The following is a 15,380-nucleotide window of genomic DNA, read 5'->3' on the forward strand; positions in this document are numbered from 1 at the left end:
ATTACCTTCATATTTGAAGATTAGAGCTGAATTTTAACTATGCTAATACATTCACATCTATAGAGTAGATATACTGATACATGGCGTAAATCATTATTTTCCAGCCTTCACCGCCATGCATATGGCAGCATATAGAGGCGATGAAGCCGGCATCGCTGCCTTGCTCGCTTCGGGCGCCAACATCGATGTATGCACACCCAAAGGGAAAATTCACCCCCCTGCACACTGCTCCCCAAACATGGCCACGATCACCTGGTATTCTCCTCATCGAGTCTGGCTGTGACCGTCATGCCCGGTCGCCCACGGTATGACAGCTCTCCACATGGCAGCCATGCGGGGCCCTCAAGAGCAGGGCCCAAAGCTGCTCCTAAAGTATGGGCTGGACCCCAATGCGCGAGATGAGAATGGGCACACTCCAGATAATTGCGCAGATGTGTGGGGGATGAACGACATCCGCTGGTGGTTCCTGAAACTCCAAGACTCAAATCCGACATCAATACCCAGGGGGAAACTGCATGTAATGTAGCCCTTTATTATAACAGTGGGGAGGGGTTTAGATATAGTTATACTTATGCTTTATCTCTCTGATATCTAGTGTTTTTATGAATACATCCTGCAGAATATAATTCAAAGAATATATTTTTGAAAGTTCAAAAAATATTTACTGACCATTCATAGTTGATATTGAACTTGTCATAAAAAGAACTTTGATGCTTGCAGGCAGATAGCCAAGAGGTATATGAATATGACCATGGGAATCTGATTTCAAATGTGCGTGCGCAGGAATGGTTTACCCTTAAGGATGTAATTCCCAAGACCCGTGATGGTCATTACCAGGATTCCCGCGGACACACCTTCCTGCATTTGGCTGCCATTTTAGGACACCAAAAGACAGTTGAGGTCTTGATTGAAATGTGCGGCGTGTATCCTGGGGTGCTCACCCACCGAGGACAAACAGCAGACGAATTGGCACGCCAAAATGGTCATATTCAAGTTGCAGAAGCTCTTATCCAGGCTAGGAAACGAGATGAGGTATGTTGCGTCAATGTTGTGTGTCTAGAATCAAAGGTGAAGAGTTTAGAAATAAACGTTTGTCATCTGCCTCATATACCGGCAGCAGAACTAAAGTTTGCATGCCTGTTAGACAGGAAAAAGTCAAGAGGAGTTGTATGGAGAGCTGCTAGGTGTCATTAGCACTGGTGATGATGTCAAGAAAGCATCTGCACTAGTGAAGGCAGGTGCCCCTCTGGAGCCCACAGGAGAGTACAGTACCCACAGCCTTGTTCTCGCAATCACATCCAACCGGCCGAGGATTGTCAGTTTGCTGTTAGCTGCCGGGGCGTCTGTCAACATCACGTTTCACCGACTCAATCTAGTGCAGGTCGCATGGCTATCTCCTGATGTAACCGCTATGGTCAGCATGCTCATCCCCGGGGTTTATATATCCTTTTTCTTTTTTTCTTAACGAACTTCAAAAAAAACATGGATAAAGTCAAGTACTCACAAAGGTGTGCAAATTACTCACAGGTAATCCTTTACTTCTTGTCCAGCACATGGAGAATGTCTTGCAAGAAGAAAAAACACACTGTGAATCCGCCGAGTTGCGTGATGGCATTGATTGCTTGCTAAACGCCTTGCGGAGTCGGACACCATGGAAGGCAGCATGGCCCACTCAGTCATCAGGCAAGCCACAGCAGCAGCAGCTCCTCACCAGCCTCATGGTCGAAACTGCACGAGCCAATTGTACCTTGACGGCCCTCTTCCTACAGCAGGCGGGAGCGCTGGCCCACGGGAACGATGTGTGCAGCGGGATGTCTCCCATGGCGGCGGCAGTTCAGGAGGGACACGAGAGGTTCATTCACTTCATGGCCAAGACCACGGCCAGTCTTTACATTAAGGACACTACTGGCCAACTTCCACGGGATTCGCTCTCACCTTCCCCAAGACAGAGCTGGAAAAGGTAAGCCAAGGGATTCCTAGCAAAGTCACGGTTCTAGGATGAAAATCAGTAAGTAATCATATTCAAGAGCACCTATAACCAGTAGCTTAGACTTGTTTCTCTTTATCGTCTCCTTTCTAGATCAGGAAATTTACTAATTATGCATTACATTAAATAAAACTAAGAAATTTTGTTAAAACTTGCATCTTTCACTATTTCTTCCATTCTCAGTAGCATTTAGAACCTTTTGATTGACAGTTATAAACAATGCAAACACATTTCTCAAATATACCACTTGAAACTTTAAAGACAAGACTGCAGATTCTAACTTCAAAAGAAAAAATGTTAAGACCATCCCTGTTTAGAATATTTTGGTCTTGTCTTATAATTACTTATAGCATTAAGATATGAATACCTATTAAAACAACCATGGATTATCCATCCAGATGATTTACGAGCAAGAAATGAGAGTGTTAAATCATCAGGAGGAAAAGACAAAGGACGAAGAAGATAAAGAGCTTTTCAGGAAGATCCAGGACCTCCATCATGACCTGTACCAAAGGCACCTGATCCCTGGAGTCACCCTGTCAGAGACACCTACATATGAAACGACCATTGTAAGAAGAACGCTTCTGGTGGCGTCGCAACTTGGCCTCGTGCAGCTTCCGTTTATTTTGATAACGAAGGGGCTCATTTCGGTGAACGAGGAGGTTGATCCTATCACAGGAACGACTGCGCTGCATCAGGCTGCTGCTTATGGCCACAAGAACCTGGTAGCCTTGTTACTGAACCTTGGAGCCGACCACACCTGTAGGGACACTGGAGGACACACACCTGCACACTTGGCGGCCATGTTCGGTTACTCGATGGCCTACAAACGGCTGTGGTCACTTTCCCGCTGGAGAAAAACTATTTGCAAGGGAGGGACTACACCTTTAGATTATGTCGGAATTTCGACCTTTACTTGAAGAAATATCGTAAGTCTGGGGAAATAAATGACCTTCCAGACACAAACGACCCACTAATGGTGTTCCAAAATCACTTTCATTCTCTCACGTTATCCAAACTCATTGAAATGACTGTGAAAATTCATGAATTTTTAGTATTTGGGGAGGCGGCTGAAGTAAAGAACGCAGTCATGGCCGAAATTGAGATCATCAAAGGAAAGGTGGGAGAAGAAAACCCAGTGTTTAACGGGAGTCTAAAAAATCCTGGGAGCTCTCGAGACAACACTCGCCTTTTTGCCCTGATGAATTCGATGTCAATCTGGTCATCTCACACCTTCCGGAAGTGAAGGTGGAAGTTTGTGAATTGCCAAAGCTCAAGGCCATTGCAAAGGGACATAAACTATGCATCAAAGTGGAAAGTGAAGATCCAGACTTTGAGAAGAATCTTGAAGCCACTGTCTGGAAGAACACTTTCTACAATCTAACGTATGAAGCATTGAAACACCACCATTTTCGTGATCCTCGCCTCAGCCTCGTGCCTCCAGGGGTGACAAGGACCCAGGTGGGTGCGGCGATCCAAATGGCGTGGCAGGGATCCGAGTATCCCCTTCTCCTGATTGGTGTGGATCTCGTCCCTGTCATCGCTACTCCTTGGCCGCCAGACTTCCCCAAGCCGTATCTCACCCCGTTACAAGCAGACAAGGAGACACTGGGCATCACCAAACATAGAGGACTCTCAGTGGAGGTTTTCCTTCGCCGAAACCGAAGCAGTCGTCCTACAGGACCTCTCCCCCGACGAACGGCGAGTCTACATGACCTGCAAGACGCTCCTGTACACTTTCAAGGCCGAACGTTGGATGCCTCGCGAAGTTAAGAACAGATACAGCTGGTGGGACTGTCGGCCGTGGAAGATCGCCACCCCACCTGGCTTCGCCCTTAAGAACTGCTTCTTCATGCGACTGGAAGAAAAGAGAAGGCGAGGAGAAAAGTGGGAGGAAGGTGCCCTGGTCAGCCTAATGGCAGACGTCTTCCGACTGATGTGCCACCACTTCCAGAAAAACGGAGATGAAGTAGCTTATTTGGTGCCTTCGAAAGTACCAGCTTATTTCGGCGGGGATTTTGAGAGGCCAAAAGTAGGCTTTGGAGCTGTGCAGATCGTCAAGTTCCTGGAGTCTATCCTGTAAGTACCTGTGTGTATATATACGACACTCAAATTAACACACACACACATACATGCACATACAGATACACACAAAAAACATCTATTGGTACTCAAAGACACACATATTAATTTCTGAATTGAATGAATATTTTCCATTTTAAACAGCTATAAGGGGTTTGTTTCAGCCTAAGTCAATATCTGTAAAAACATTGATAAATATATTTGTTATTACTCATGTATTTTTTCTATCATTCGCGAAAGGTTAAATCCTTTTATTTTAGATTTGCCAGTACTCGTCACAAATATTTGGTACTTTAGATATGTTCGAGAAGTGACATGCTATATATGAGCTGGTAACAGAGACTAATTAGTCTGTATACATGGTGTGGTGTATAAAAACAATTGGTATGACCAGGGCCGCCTTACCAATAAATTTAAATTATTTAAATCCTGGTATAAGCCCCATGAGTTGGTAGCGTGGTCAGAGGAGCTTATTTTGGCGTGGGTTTGTTCCAGCATTACCCCCTCCGTCGCTTGATAAAACGTAACAAAACGAATTCATAAAACTAAAGCAAAACCATCTTTAAGAATTACGTTAAAATAATTAAAATACAATAAGCTAAAATACTAGAAAATAAAAACTTAAAACAAATTTTAAACTCGAGAAAAACGTGCAGTATAAAAGTAAAGTAAAAGTAAAGGCATAAAACCTGAAAAAAAGAAAATCACTCGTAATTTTTAATGACTATTATTGTATAAAAGCATGATCACATCCAGCTCCTATATGCAAGTCCAAAAATACCTCAGACTTAACTTTTCTCTTTGTAGCTCCTTTGGGCGTCGAGCCGGTTTCACTCAGAAAAATAGGAGAAAAAGACACCATGTCTCTGCAGCGGTCTCTACCGAACTGTTTATTTTTCGCGGTCATTGGGGGGTTAGGGGTGACGGTGACGTCACTATATACAGGTTTAAAAATTGATAAAATAAAACCTATTGATAAATTGACAAAAAACAAGTAATTTAGTTAAAATGATAAAATATAAACAATCACAATAATGAACATGAGTAAAATAATAGATAAAATAATGTTTGTAAATTGGTCATCCTAATAGTTAAAACATTTATGTGATTTTTTACAATTGAATAAAACAAGGAAACCATGGATAATTAAAACTAGGCATGCCAACAAGAACTGCATTTAAAAGTAAAAAGGGAAATTAATTAAAGTTAAACGAGAACCAAAGAAAATGTACCACAACGGTAAACTAAAACAAACAAAAACGAAAATCAAGAATAAAACTACTAATGATTCGGGTAAAAGGTTGAAAATGCGGGCAGGGAAGGGACAAATTGCCCGACCAGGGAAGCGCGGGGCGAGGATGCTCGCCGTCGCGAGATAAGGTCGCGCGTGGGGACTAGCCACACTACAAAGTAAGAATTCATTGCAAGTCGGACATAGAAGTTAACAGAAATCACAATAAAGGGTTTGAGAAACAGAAGCTAATATGTTCCGAGCGGTCACGTGTTTTTATAAAAGTGGGTTACATAGACCAGTCAGTCTGTAAAATGGCAAAAATGTTCACTGCAGGTCGGAGATTATATGGTAACAAAAAATGATAAATCTGATGTACACATGACAATAAAGTTTATTGCATGCCGGATATCAGAAGTATTACAACTTCAAGTTTTTATATTTTCCATTTCTTTGAATTCCTGCTGTCTTTAATATAACGCTATGGATGATGTCTGATGTATAATCTAAAGTTGACTGAACAAAGGGAATACTTTCGCTAATATATGTTGGGCTTGTTCTTCATTTTGTTCTTCGCCCTTTTCCGTTTTCTTATTCTGAATCTGTTTGCTCTTTTTCCATCCTCATGTTCGGTTCATCGTCCCTTTTTGAACTGCCCTCGGTGATCAAATAACAAGGGTAAAACATGGTTGTACAGTTGGGCATTATCCTACAGAACAATGAAGAGTTCGAAAAGACCATGACACGAACATTACGAACAAGAAGAACAATAGATTCAGACACACATACACACACACACACACACACACACACACACACCACACACAACACACACACACACACACCACCCCAACCCCACCCCAAACACACACACCCACACACACACACCACACCCCAAAACAACACACCACACACACCCCACACACACCCACACACACACAATATTATATATATATATAATTATATATATATTATTATTATAATATATGATTTATATATTACTATTATAAATAATACATTTTTTATTTTTTCTATATGCAAATATAATGATAAACTTTATGGTTTTGGGGTTTTTTAATATACAAATATATTTACGTATTATTGATACGACACAACCACACACACCCCCAACACACACCACACACACACCACACACACACACACACACACACCACAAAACCCACACACACACACATACGCACCACACGCTCAACACCACACAACACACCCCACACACAAAATTATTTAATATTAAATATATAAAATATATAATTATTATATATCTATAGGTTTAATATATATATATATATTATATTATAATATAATATTATATATACAACTATATTTATATATTAATATATATAATATTATTTTATATTATATAATATATAATATACATATATTACATATATACATATATATGTATTACAAAACAACACACAGATATATATATATTATTAAAATATATATATTTTATATATATTATTATATACACACATATATGTTTTACACCCCAACACACACCACCACCCCACAACACACACACACCCAACACACCCCACACACACACCACACACACACACACCACGCACGCCACACACATACACACACACACCACACACACCACACACCACACCCCAACCACATACATACATACAAATTATATAATATATTTTTATTTATTTAATATTAATATGTCATATATATATATATTTATATATATATATATATATAATATTATATAATATATATATATAATATATTCATGGGGGATGTGAACGATGGTGTGGTAGCCGTAGTGTTAAGTGCTTGCATGCCTTCTCCTTGCAGTTTCCACCCCTGGTTTCTCAGTGCGAAAAGGGAGCGCTTCTCAAAGTCCCCCCTGCCGGGTCACAGCCTCTCCTCATTAAGACTTTGCAGTCCCTCCTCGTGGCCACCCAGGGGTAAGGGGGTCCCTTTTTCGGCCCCGGGCTAAATTTTGGGGGGGTCCCGGAGCAGCAGGACCCCCAAGGTACGGATTTGGCCCCCGGGCATGTGGACACGCTCTGGTTTTCGTACCAACTCCTGCCCCCTACCACCCGGGGTAAGGGGGTGGCTCGGGGGAGGTGGCCTTTTGCCATCCTCCCCCCCCCAAAATACCCTCTGGCAACGTTAAATAAATGGAAAAGCTGGGGGGGGGGGTGTTGTCCCCCCCACCCAGCAAGAAAGGCGTATCTGGCATTGAGACGAAGCGTTTTTGGGTTTCTTGTCTCTTATTGCTGTATACGCTCCTCCCGATGTACAAAAAACCCGATGTAAAAGAGGCGTTTACGCCAAACTCCATCTTGGCAACGATTGCCCCGGCGAAAATTCGCATTGTTTCTGGGCGACTTCAATGGTATCCGGCTGTGACCGAGCTGGCTCAGTTCTGGGGGCCCCAGGGCTCGGAGTGATCCCCCAGCGGAATCCTCCTTCCCCGGGGAAATTTTGCTGGGTCCCAAAAAATGAGGATCTCTGGCTCCGGTACCACGCCCCAACTCACATTGCTGATTTGGGTACCAATCGGGTATGGGGCCCAAAGGAATCGACACATTCTTGTCGCACGCGATGGAGGTCCCCCAAACTGCAGGGTTTACCGAGTGCTAGTTTTTTGGGGCACCGCCTAGGCTGCTTGTGGCTCCCCTCGGGTCCACTTAAAAAACCCCCCGTCCCTCCAGGGGCCACCCTAAGGTGTTTCCTTGACAGCTAAGGGAGGGGTGTGCCCGTGGGTTCCCCACGGCAGTCTCTGACCATTCTCAAACCACCTTGCGGATCCTTTGCTCTGTGGATCCTTAAACGCGAACACTCGAGCACTCGGAAATCCTTGGCTAGCCCAAGGAAAGGCAGAAAAACCACTCCCTGGGACATTAGACCACTAAAGCGTGTCGAAAGGGCTGGGCTGAAGGGAAAATCAATCTTGCGCGTTCTTTTTGCGTGGGGCTCAAACCTGCTGAAAAGGGGACAAGGAAAGTTTCTCAGGAATCTTGCTGAGGAGGTCAAAGGGCCCTTTTTTTGTAAATGCCCTTTCGCCCTGCCTACCAACCTGAGAAAACTGAACCCAAGCCCTCCTCCAGATGACTGCAGTCTGATCGCGGGTGGACGGTCATCTCAATCATGTTGGGTTCGTGAAAAGTTGGGGTGAGTATTTGAACCAGTTTTTTTACAGGGGGACCCCTCCAAAAGTTACTTAGCAAACGATTCTCAGTGCCCGTGCCCGGGCCCACCCCCCGGGAACCTCCTACCTCAGAGGTTTTTGGCTGGCGATTTCCAAGCTGAGAGTGGGGGAAACTGCAGGGATATGTGTATCCCCGGGGAAAAATTTCTAAGGGTGGGGGGGAACCTATGGCCGGGGGCCCCTACTCCTGACTGCCATTTGGCGTCTGGTACCATTCCCCTGACCCGCTGGGGGCGTGGTCATCCCTCTCGGAAGGGGAAAGGGGATCGATGGGCTGTACAACTACCCCTGGGTTTCACTCTCCGCATACCAGGGAAGGTTCTCGCTCACATTCTTCGAAACGGATCCGCAACCACCTACTGAGGCACCAGAGACCGGAGCAGTTGGTTTACTCTGGGGAAGTCCCCAAAGACCGTATACTAGCGCTTCGGTAATTTTGGGGCGCCTCGTGAGTTTTTTTTGTGGGTTGCTTGCAGCCCACTCGACCTCAAAAGGCGTTTTACTCGGTGCATCGGGAATCCTATGGGGGATCCTGAGGCTCAGGGAATTCCGACACAGATTTTGGCCTGTAGCAAGCCTCTTACTGGTATGAAAATGTGGGGGGATGTCGAAATTCTTCCCCGAAAATTTAGGGGTGAGGGAGGCTGTGTCCTTGCCCCCACACTTTTTAAAACCTTGTATGGACTGGATAAGGCAATACTAGGGCCAAAATCAGTGCGGAACAAAACTAGGCATATTAAGGTCTCGGACCTTGACTTCCGCGATTTGCCCTCCTACTGAGTCCTTGGGGTTACTTGGCGGCTCTTATGCATTTAGCAAGAGCAAGCCCCTGGGCCCAAGGGCTCCTGGGCAAAAAGTTTTAGACTTTGGGGGGCCCGTTTTTGGGGAAACCCTTCAGTCGATCCATGCTTTCGGCGAGGGCTTTTAGTCCAAAAGTTTTTTCATACCCTTTGGGAGCTAGTCCATATCTCGGGGTTTTCAGACCAGGAAGTCAGTAACGGATTTTGGGCTGGCAACAGGAGCCATAACTCGATCACAAACGTTTGGAGATTCGGGACCCATGCAGAAGGGCCAACTCGTGTCTTCAAGGCCTTGATACTTCCCTTTTTTCTCTATGGGAAGCGAAACCTGGACGCTATCCTGCCTTGGGTCTCCCCTTTATGCCTTTTTAACAAGTCCCCTTTGCCGATCATGGGTACGTTGGCAGGACCCCTGTCCCCCCGGGGGTTACACCCTGAGCTGGCATGGGACCTTTTTACTTGCTATCCGGATCGCCAACTCAGGGTATTGGCCACCTACTCGCCTCCCCATGGACACCCTGCCCATCAGGGTCTCTCTGCGAGACAACCCTGGGGGGAGGAACCCGTGGGACTCCTAGGGAAAACGGGTTGGGGGGCTCGACGAGACTTTTTGCGGGGAAATTTAAAAATTGGCCGTGTGCCGCCTGGGGACTCGCCTCAGGGATCCTCTGGGTGGGAAACGAAGGGTGATCGGCCCTGCGCCCCCCTCGGCTTACCCCTTTTTGATGTTATAATTTTACATATTACACACTTAAACCTATATTTTTTAATGCACACAAACACACCACACACACAAAACACACAAAACACAACACACACACCCCACACAACACACCCCACACACACACACACACACTATAAAGGCTTATCCCTTAGTACAATGGTGAAAAAAAGGTAGTTTACTTGTTAATGGCTTACTCTTTATTTCTGGGGTTGGCACACCATTTTAAAACACGAGACATGTTTTGTTATACGGGTAATCGCGGTTGCGATCGCAGCCCCGCTCCCCGGGGAGGGGGCAGTTTACCCTACCGCGTCGGGGGCTTCAAAACGAACTCCCTCAACGAGGGGAGATCGATGTGACCTCCGCCCTCGCTGACGAAAGGTTTTATTTTGGTCCCTGGGAAAAAAGCCACTGGGCCATGGTAAAAGAATAGAAATTTTCCACCCTCCTTAGAAATTTTCCCACCTAATTGCTCGCCACCCAAATCGCGCCTCGCCCTCGAGGACCTTCAAGGGGGACCAACTTGGCTGGTCTCTCGTTCTCGTGCGTTGTCCTTTTGCCTTTTCGTGGGTGTTCGTCCCTGTCGTCCTCATCCTCCTGGTCCTGGGGTAATCTGCCGTCCTCGATGTCCACACTCCTCGAAATCTTGCACAGGTCTTCCTTGACTTCGGAAACGTCTAACTTCCTTGTGTCCTCGTCCAGGCTTTAATTCGGCGGCGTCCTCGCCCCACTCCCCCACAGATCTCGTCCGGGCCCCTTTTCGGGGGGCATCTCGTCCTCGCCCTAAACTTCATCTGGATCTACGGGCGTCGGGCAGGGGGTGCGGCTCTCAGGCGGCTGATACCCCCGCTACGAGCTCCTGAGTTGACTGGATCTGCAGGGGCCGCCAGGGGTCGCCTTCCAGCATCCTGGGGCGATTGGACCTGCGGGAAAGGGGCTGGTTTGTAGATCTACGGGAATCCCAGGCAAGCCCCGTCCCTACGCTGGACGGGTTAAAACCTTTTCCTGCAAAATCGAAAAGGGTTTTTTGGGACTTTTGGATTCACGTGAAAAACGCCAAAAAAAAAATTACCACATCCTTAAAAAACCCCATCCTTACACACAAAAATACTATAATTAAAATATATATATATATATTATATATAATAATTTAATATATATTAAAATTTTATTTTATATATATAACAATATATATATAAAAATATTAATATTATAATATATTTATAATATATATAATAAATATATATAATATATATATATATATAGGGTTTTCATGCACACAAACACACACAAAAACACCACCACACACACCACACGGTATATATATATATTTTATTAAAATTTAAAAAATATATTAAAATATAATATATATATATTATATATATATATAAAATTTTATATATAAAAAATATACACATATGTATTGTATGTACATATATATTACTTTAAAATTGAAAAAAAACTGCATATTTTTTTAATATGCATTATAAAAATTATATAATTATACGCTGCGAAAGCGCGAACATCAGCGATCAGTCAGTATCCGCATCAGTCATGACCGATCCTAAGCCCATGACACGACGGCCTTTATAAAGAACATGTTTAATGATTTTTTTTAACAAAACGTTATTAGGTGCGGCAGCGATACTTTTTTACTTATTACCGCCGCTTACGCTCATGTTTTGCTACACCAGAAATGCCCCCTCAGAGAAACCTAACTTAATACGCAATTAATACCTGCCTGCCCATAACTTAAAGAGCTGAAAAAAGTAACGCTACCACCGCAGGCAAAATAAATAAAGACAAAAATGTCAGGACACATCTTCCTACTTTATTTTCTTCACGGTACGCTAAGCCAGCGCCCACTGAACTAGTTGCATATACCTCTACTGGATATAGGTGTGTATGAGCGTAGTGATGCTATATCGATAGACCAGGCGTGATCCCGCATCGGCTTGATCGCAGCTTTCCCGATTTCCAACAAATAGACAGCAAAAGGGACTAGAATTGCCCAAATACTAATCAACACTTTTTCACTATATTATTAGCATATCTAAAATCAAACAAAAATGAAATGAAGCCATAGCAGAATCGTCTGAGGTCCCGAAGCAACAAGAGTCAAGTAACACCTGTTTACTTTGACTCTTCATATGGTCAATTCTGATGAATGAGGGTAACGCGATGCTCGAGTCATCTGATGAACTGCCATGTCTGTACTTGTCGACATCAGGCATAATGGTTGGGTAATGATAGCCGAGTTCGCAAAAATTGGACAATAGTAGCTGAGTCTAATGAACAGCCAGCCAGATCATGACCGGGCTGGACAATGCCAAATGCCTCAATTTAAGAATAAAGATCCTATATGACGCGGCCACCCATCTAACCCCTTTCCCCGACAGAGACTGGCGGCCTGACCAGTCGAGGCGCGGTGACGTCTCGGAGGAGGCGTCACTTGGCGGCCGCCGACCTACGCGGAATAGGCGGCCCAGACCTGCGAGCTACCGTGTGCTCCCATGAAGACCACGGACTGCCCACGGGGCGAACGCTGCCTCTTAAGGCCGTTATAAGAATGGTACATCAAGCTCCATATTTAGCTTCCGGTACGTAACTGAGAGGTGGTCGTTCTGGAATGTTAACGAGGCGGCCACAAGAACCGTCGGGGAAAGTCGATCAGCCGAATGGGCACCAGGGTACACCGACCTCCCCATCTAACCATTCGACCTGCTGTGACGCACTTATGACGGGTTCCCACCTCGCATCATCCCTCCTTCTCACATCGAGCGATATATGGGGCTGGCAGTGCCGGACATCGATATTACGCCATGTCTCCACCAGCGCAATTTGCCGTTCTCCACTGCCCCTCCCCCCCCTCATTCATCGATCTGATTTGTGAGTTAGTCACACTTTCATCAGATGACAGATCAATTAGGCCCACTTCGATAGAGTTTCCTTTACGGAGGAATATTCTATCCTGCCGCTGTAGGCCTTCTTACGCTTCATGTTATATAGACCGCCGGCTAGTTTTCTATACTGTTCATACAGTCTCTGCAACTATGGTTACTCTACCTGCTGGTTGGCCCAAGATGCGAATAATGCATATATATATCTAATTAATATGGTAGCCCGCCTTGTTTATAGCTCTCTTTCCCTTTAACCCAAGGATTTGAATCACTCAATCCGAAGGTTATATCACCAGATGAGAGCCATATACTGAAATCAACTCAAGAAGTACACAGTCTAATATGAAGATAAAGCATGACACTTGGTGAAATATTGTATTTTAATAAATTGATAACAATTTACTTCTTATACGATACCTTCAATATACTTGGAGCATAAAAAAGAGCGATGAATTCTTAACTATGCTAATACATTCACTCATCTATAGAGGTATGAATATACTGATACAGTTGAGCCGCTATATATCAATATTTCCAGCCTCACCGCCATGCCATAACATATGGCCGGCATCATAGCAGCGCGATGAATGAACGGAGCATCGCCCCCATAGCCCTTGCTCGCTAATCGGCGCGCCAACATCGACAGTATGACACCAAGGCAAATTCACGCCCTGCCACACTGCTGCCCAAATGCGGGCCTGATCACCTGCGTAAGTAGCTCCTACCATCACGAGTCTGCTTGTGACTCGTCATGCCCGGTCTTGCATCCCGGGGGCGGCTCAAGCGGCCTATGACAGCTCTCCACATGGGCAGCCTCATGACAGGGCCCTCAATTGATGCACGGCCAAGCTGCTCAATAAGTTATGAAGGCGAATATTTACGACGACTAGGACCCAATGCGACACGAGATGAGGAATACGGCCACACTCCAGATAATTGCGACAAGATAGTGAGGGGGCGTAAATTGCGACCAAAATCATATCTAGTCTTCATGAAACGAACATCCGCTAAGGACTCGGTTCCTGAAATCTCAAGACTCAAATCCGACACATCAATACACTCCATAACTAATTACCCAAGGGCGGGAAACTGCATGCCTATGTAGCACTCCTTATTTTCCTATCAACAGTGGGTCATCGGCCTGACTGGGTAGCTGTTTTAGCATATAAAGTCGGTCATAATTACTTTAATGCCCTTAGTATACTCGCTGATATCTAGGTCTTTTCTATTGAATACATGCCACTGCGAATATAATTCAAAGAACATAATTTTTAGAAAGCTATTCAAAAAAATATTTGAAATGACACATTCTTATAGTTGATATTGAACTTGTCATAAAAAGAACTTACGACATACGCTTGACAGGCAGATAGCCAAGATGCGTTATAATATGCCAATTCATGAACACCTGCGGAAATAACTAGAATCTCCATAAGTGCTTGCGTGAGCAGGAATAGGTTTACCTTTTAATGGATGTAATTCCCTTCCTCCCCCCCCCCCCCCCCAATGAACACGTGCCATGGTCATTACCAGGATATCCCTGCGCCGAACCACCTTGCATGCACCATTTGCCGCCTGCCATGTTTAGGACACCATTAAAAAGACTAGTTGAGGTCGTAGATTGAAATGACTGCGCGCCGTGTATACTGCCGGCTAGTGCCTTCCACTCACCGAGGCCGAAACAGATGGACCGAATTGGCACGACCCAAAATGGTCAGTATTAACAAGTTAGCCGACAGCCCTATGCTTATCCAGCGCCTCAGCACGAAAACGAGATGAGGTATGTGTGCGTAAATAGTTGCTGCTGATGTCTAGAATCAAGGTGCAAGAGTTGAGAAATAAACGCTTTGTCATCTGCACCTCCATAGACGTAGCTAGCAGAACTAAAACCGGTATGTGCCCCACATGCCAGCCTAGACAGCCGGAAAAAGTCAAGAGGAGTTGTATAGCCAATCGCGAGGAGCTTAGCTAGGGTTCATTAGCACTAGGTGATGCATGTCAAGAAAGCATCTAGCACTAATGCGAAGCACGCAGTGCCCCCCTCTATGGAGCCACACAAGGAGAGTCACAGCTACCCAACGCCCTATAAGTTCTCGCAAATACACAATCCAACCGCGCCGCACGCGAGGATTGCTCAAACATGTATGCTAGTTAGCTGCCGGGGCACTGTTTCTAGCCTTCAACATCACGTATCTTCACCGCACTACAATCTAGTGAACTAATGGTCCCATCTGGCCTACTCTCCTGATGTAACCGCTGTCATCATGAGTACTAGCCACTGCTCTGATCACCCAGACAGTTATATATCCGCATTTATTTCATTTTTTTTCCTTTACGAATCTTCAAAAATAAACTATTTTTTGGATACAAAGCCCTCTATAGTACTCTACAAATGGTGCTCCAGGCTAAACTCTACCTCATCAGGTTACAATCTCCTTTACTGTTCACTTTTTGCGCCTTAGC

At 44.8% G+C, this 15,380-nt stretch overlaps 1 protein-coding gene across 1 annotated transcript in view; it reads left to right on the forward strand.

The window, feature by feature from the left end:
* Nucleotides 1-4,187, forward strand: part of LOC119582558 (serine/threonine-protein phosphatase 6 regulatory ankyrin repeat subunit B-like) — a 45,922-nt gene extending 41,735 nt beyond the window's left edge. Inside the window, 10 exon segments of the mRNA XM_037930909.1 lie at nucleotides 105-202; nucleotides 204-300; nucleotides 303-517; nucleotides 721-1,032; nucleotides 1,145-1,435; nucleotides 1,551-1,964; nucleotides 2,386-2,878; nucleotides 2,881-3,180; nucleotides 3,183-3,607; nucleotides 3,609-4,187. Of these exon segments, the coding sequence (XP_037786837.1) occupies nucleotides 105-202; nucleotides 204-300; nucleotides 303-517; nucleotides 721-1,032; nucleotides 1,145-1,435; nucleotides 1,551-1,964; nucleotides 2,386-2,878; nucleotides 2,881-3,180; nucleotides 3,183-3,607; nucleotides 3,609-4,070 (3,107 nt within the window). The 3' untranslated portion in view covers nucleotides 4,071-4,187.
* Nucleotides 4,188-15,380: the final 11,193 nt, after the last annotated feature.

This window comes from Penaeus monodon, chromosome 16 (assembly GCF_015228065.2).
Source record: "Penaeus monodon isolate SGIC_2016 chromosome 16, NSTDA_Pmon_1, whole genome shotgun sequence".
In the NCBI taxonomy this organism is placed as follows: Eukaryota; Metazoa; Arthropoda; class Malacostraca; order Decapoda; family Penaeidae; genus Penaeus; species Penaeus monodon.